The following is a 6000-nucleotide window of genomic DNA, read 5'->3' on the forward strand; positions in this document are numbered from 1 at the left end:
ATGAGGAAGAGAACTAGTGGGTCCTGGGTTTGCGTATAACCGAACCCTCTGTACCCCCTATAGTTACATCCCACTCAGTGGGATCTATCAGAATGAATTAGAATCCATTCAAAACTGGATTGGTCATAGCAGTTTACGCCATAGTGGTATCGTGAACATATGGTAGAACTGCAGATAAACTTAGTGAATAAACCCGTTATCATGGTGCACAACATCTACAGTTCAATGGCAAATTCAGCTCAGTCACATCTGCCATCCTTTGATGTGAGTACTAGCAGGACATGATTGGTATATGACACTACACAACCCTGTCTCTGTATGACCTAAGTCTATGAACACAGTAATAAGGACCCCTGTGGCTCACACAATAGAAGCTTCCTTTGCATCCTGAAATAACAATGTTCCTTGTGGAGTTGACGTGTGGGAATGTGATATGTACAATAGCGCCTATATATAATTTATTACAGTGGTGCAAGTGAATACAATATATTCAGGGCCACAAAAACCCATCCCTATCCTCCCTATCCACAATCAATACTGCTGCCTTAGATAAATTCCTAGAGGCTGTTCCACTTCCTAGAGGCAATTTTCTCCCAGAGCTTTCTGACAATTGAACCCTGGACAATTAAATACCTTGTATTTGGGGATGCTGCAAATGCGAACAACCTTGTTTTTAAAGAAGGGGACCTTGATGTAGTCCTAGTTATACTTTATAAAACAATAAATAGGCTTGCACTGAATCCTCACCCCCACCCCCAATAGTTAAAATCTGCCGCATGTGCCTGCAATATGCTATAGTAATGCAAATAGCATGGTAATGACCTGCAAACACCAAAATTACTATTCCAATGATATTCTCTATCTCTTTGATTTTTGTCATTTTTTTCTCTAGAATATCTAAGATATGTTTCATTTTAATACACAGATGAAGCAGAGCTGAAAATGTAATTTCATTCTCTGAGACTGGGTGTTACATAGCAAAAACTTAAGATAATTTAGTAGGGATTACTTGTAGTACTAAGTAAATTAGAAGGAAATTTAACGCATTGCTACATCTGAAATATGTAAGAGTAATGATGGAATAGATAGATAGATAGATTAGATAGATAGATAGATAGATAGATAGATAGATAGATAGATATTAGATAGATAGATGATAAATAGATAGATATGAGATAGATTGATAGATAATTAGAGAGATAGATAGATATTAGATAAATAGATAGATAGATATGAGATAGATAGATAGATAGATATGAGATAGATGATAGATATTAGATAGATAGATAGATGATAGATAGATAGGAGCTAGATAGATATTAGATAGATAGATATTAGATAGATAGATGTTAGATAGATATTAGATGGATAGATAGATATTAGATGGATAGATAGATAGATATCCAGATATTCCAGATATTAGATATAGAATTCATAGCATTGAAATGAATTACAAAGTTTGCTGGTTGGTCTTCTTTTGTGCATGGTGATAACTCACTGAGTTAAGACAATGCAGGTTTACCTGCAGTCCTAAATGCTGCAAACACATTGTGCCGTGCCAAATGACAATCTCGTAATTGGAAGCGGACAAATTCAGCTCTGCTACGTCTATAATTTAAAACATTCTTTTATCAGAGGACTCCTGAAACTTTATAATAGAATTAAGGATGTGCCATTTCTACTGATGCATCTATCATCCTTTCCGAGGTGAAGGGCTCTTGGGCTAACATGGATAACCTTAAAAGGAGCTGCATTTGCAGAGCCTGTGAATTGTAGCACTGCAGTTTTGCTCCAGCACCGCGGACAGCTCACAGACGCATTGCTGAGCAGCTCCCAAGCTGGGAGATAACCACTAACACATTCCTTGTCTTAGAGACAGTAAGATCAGGCCTTAAAGGGGCACTACACCTGAACTACTTAGAGTATATTATTAAAGGGCTGCTGACATCATTAATCCCTAAGTATGCAATGTTCCAGGAGGGTCATCATGGTGTTCTTCAGGACTTCAAGACTTCTTGCCACTAAGCCCAAGACAGCTACAACAGTCAATCCCTTAATGGGAACCAAAGACTGTAATCATGTAAATGCGATAGATTTTGGATTTAATGCCCCTTTAGTCATCAAATGTCAACACGTATGTAAACGCTGTGTGCTGTTTGGGTCACACAAGCATACGCCAAGATGTAAAAACACAAAAACCTCATTTTAATGACAGTAAATGTGCACTAAGCACTACACACCAACTGATTTACAGAGAATTCCATGCATGTATGTGTCCTTGAATGCGAATCCATGAAATAGGTCGCCAGTGCTTCTGGGCATTGATTACATACTAACATGTTTTATTAAAGCCCACTTCTATTACCCTTCAATTTTTTGTTCTTAAATTGTGATTTAATCTTATGCCCTTAAATGCGTTTTTAATTCCTCTGCCAGATGATTATTTATGCCTAGTGCTATGGACTTTAATCATTTCACGGTTTACAGTACAAGACAATAGATAATTAATCTGAAGAGAAAGCTGAAGGAGGGGGTTGGGGGGAATCTGCAGAGTTAGCTGAAATTCTTGCTGCAGTTTCTCACTTCTTTGAAAGAAGCACACACCCTAGTGTTAACAGCTAGGAATTACATCCCTTCTCTCCATTTCTTTTACAGCATTACTTCTACTACAAAGCAGTTATAATGAACTAGGTAGATGCACAGCTGACCTTTTATATCATTCTGCAGGCAAATATGATTTGCAGAATATTATTATTAAAAATGGATTCCCATATGGCAAGGTATACGGCATCATAAATTGCTTAGTACAGTCCAGCTGACATGGGTGAGAATAGGTCACTATGTTTCTTTCAATAAGGAAGATGCATTGCAATATAGTCCCTTAATCTTGTGGTTATTTGATCACATTAGAGTAGTTTTTAAATGTCTGGCTCTGCTTCAAGAAAAGGTCACAAATCTAATTGTCAGAGGAAATATAACCATGGCCCAGTTGTGTTTTACAATAAACTCAACAAAAACTGAGATTAATAGAGACAAAATAATCCAACTGCTTTCCTTAATACATAGGCCAGCCTGCGTTTCATATACTTGCTATATACCTGATAAAAGCCAAATGCAGTTCTACAACCTGAAGTCTTGCCATTAGATATCAGTGCTCTGGCAGATAGCTATTTATTGGGATTTTATTGCATGTGGACCCTTTTACAGATGCTTTTAGTCTGCACTGCAGTGCAGTTCCCATCATAACCTCCCCCTCCTCAGCTTCTTAGTAGTATCTACAATGTACTTTGCTGCTGCAATTCATGCACATATTCCTATATCTCCCTTCCAATCTGATGCACTGCTAAATATTGACAGTCAAGCATCACTTATTGCACTGATCATGCATTAAAGCTGCAGGAGTCAAGAGTAATGTATAGATTAATTAGGAAACTTTGATATATTGCATATTACAATGAACAGCGCCATCTACTGTACATAGATAGAACTGTATATTTAGCAGAGAGACCGTTGTGTGCATCACTCAGATACAATGTTGCATGTAATGAACGTCAACAAATCACTCGGCTCCTTCCACACTAGCATTTGCCTCCTTTGAGCCTTTCCGTTTCTCTGTTCCGTTTTTAGAGCGGAGGAACGGAAGTAAAACTGAAATAAAATGTTTCTGCTTTTTCCCCATTTATTTCAATGGGGTTTCAAAAAAAATGGCATGCTTTCAGTTTGCTTCAGTTCCATTTTGCTTCAGTTTTTTTTTTACCAAAGCAAATAGTGTAGCAGATCAGTAATTATATGCAATATCATTAGTATATACAACGGAGTGGGATACATTACCCTGGCAGCTTTGGAAGAGTAAGGGTCCTCAAAGAGAGCCCAAACTTTTGGCTGGCATTTCTTCCACCAGCTCAGCTTTCTCCCATCTTCTTGAAGGCAAAGTCTTTTGAGATCCCCATCTTCCTCCTCCTCGGTGGGCTCAGGCGCCTCAAAGCTATCCAGCGCTTCCTCAGCATCTCTGTGCTGCCTATAGTTCATCCAGCAGCAAGCCTCCACATCTGTCTCATCAATCCCCCAAAAAGCCAGTTCTTCCTCATAGAGAGGTCCGCAGACATCTGCAGGGCAATGTAGCTTGCCAGTCCTATAGTAGTTCAAGACAGAGGCGAAGACTTGAGGATGCCTATCGAAGAAGAATTCATCAGTCTTGGGGTCATAGTCAAAGTTGCTGAAGGCATCAGGCTCCGTGAGCCAGGAAAGTCTGGTTCCTGGCAAGGTTTTAAGGGTACTCCTGTAGGTCTCATGCCTGATGCCACCAACATTAATGACAATCTTGTCGCTGTCCTCGTTTTTGCCCATATCTCCTTTCAAACATGACTTGGTAGGAGGCTTGTTACCAGACTTGCGCCCGCGGAAGGAGGAAACACAAACTGAGCTGATCATAAGTGCCCTGGATGCTTTTTTTCTTTTTCCTTTTTTTTTTTCTGGAGAAATCCGCAAGTAGAGATCAGGTTTCACTAGGACATCGAATCGTGTGGCTTCAATGTGGAAGCGTCATCACCCTCAGCTTCAGCACCAACACAATCCAACCACCCCCCTCTCTTTCTCTCTCTCTCTGCACCCCCCTCCCCAAAAAGAAGAGACTTAGTACTGAAAGCTGCAAGAAGGGTCCAGCTATAGTCAGTTCTTCATATAGACTCTCTATAGAAAAATAGATGTGTCTGTAGATAGCTTTTAGGGGTCTACAGAGGGTCTACTGCTAGCATTGAAGTTGGAAGACTAAGGAAGGACATTGGATGGATACTTTGTTCACAGATGGATTTGCTTCTGCTGGAAATCTGTAACAGGAAACAGGTTCATTTTATTACTATGATATATTCCAACCATACTATCATACTATCATCATCATCATTCTCATTGAGATCCTCATTTCATTTCCCCATATACATGCCTGCCTGGCTCAGAAGACCGGACCTCTGCACTTGATCCTCTTTGCAGGTAGCACAATAGGAGCTTGTTATAGCTGTACGGATGGTCCGAATGGACTTTCATGGTATTCCTTTGTAATCTATCATGATACTTGTACTTTATTTGTTCACCAAAGTTTGTTGCATGATCAATAATCCTATAAATACTACATTTAAAAGTCGCTGTTTAGGGTTTAATTGCATGTGGATGATTAAGCTTGCTGCGATTTGATATTTATTTGTGCACCTTCCAACTATGCTATATAGTATGACTATCATGTGGTCTGTTATAAGATATGAGAATTATTAGGAACCTGAATCTATTCATAGGTATGTTCTATTGTGCAGATTTTACCACTGACACTGTCTTTGGTGCCCCCTCCAATATTAGGACTGCAAGGTAGTAAAATGCTGACTGAGCTTTTTTTCTAGTATGATCAATATGCTGCACACTAACAAGGTAAGTGATCCTGTGGCTCTTCACTATAATAACATGATTTTAAAGATAAGCTCTTGTATATCATGTGCTGCTGCACGCAGCTCCTGTGTAAGTGTGTTTTCTGCTGATGCAAGGGAAACCTATCATAGTATGTGATTGTACAAGTCATGGAGCTAACTGCCTGTGCGGTGGAGGTACTGTACTTTGCATACATATTGTCTTCATTGAGATGATACAAGGAGCACAGGCTATCCTCCCCTTGTTATCTATCTATTTATCTATCATATATAACATATTTATTTACAGTATCTGTTTATTTATTTATCTATCTATTTATCATATATAACATATTTATTTACAGTATCTATCTCATATTTACATATCTCATATCTATATCATCTATATCTCATATCTATCTAGCTCATATCTATATCATTTCATATTGATATATCTTATATCTATCTATCTATCTATCTATCTATCTATCTATCTATCTATCTATCTATCTATCTATCTATCGCATATCTATCTAGCTCATATCTATCTCATATCTTTTTATCAATTTATCTTTCTATCATCTATCCATTTTATCTAACATATTTTTAC

General features: G+C 38.3%; 1 protein-coding gene across 6 annotated transcripts in view; it reads right to left on the minus strand.

Moving 5' to 3' along the window:
• LOC136631407 (potassium voltage-gated channel subfamily C member 1-like) overlaps window positions 1-4431 on the minus strand; it is a 113449-nt gene extending 109018 nt beyond the window's left edge. For all 6 annotated transcript variants that reach the window (XM_066605694.1, XM_066605693.1, XM_066605688.1 and 3 more), the window contains exon 1: window positions 3832-4431. In XM_066605694.1, coding sequence (XP_066461791.1) covers window positions 3832-4431 — 600 coding nt within the window. The remainder of the gene's footprint in view (window positions 1-3831) is intronic.
• Window positions 4432-6000: the final 1569 nt, after the last annotated feature.

The sequence above is a fragment of the Eleutherodactylus coqui genome, chromosome 6 (assembly GCF_035609145.1).
Source record: "Eleutherodactylus coqui strain aEleCoq1 chromosome 6, aEleCoq1.hap1, whole genome shotgun sequence".
Lineage (NCBI taxonomy): Eukaryota > Metazoa > Chordata > Amphibia > Anura > Eleutherodactylidae > Eleutherodactylus > Eleutherodactylus coqui.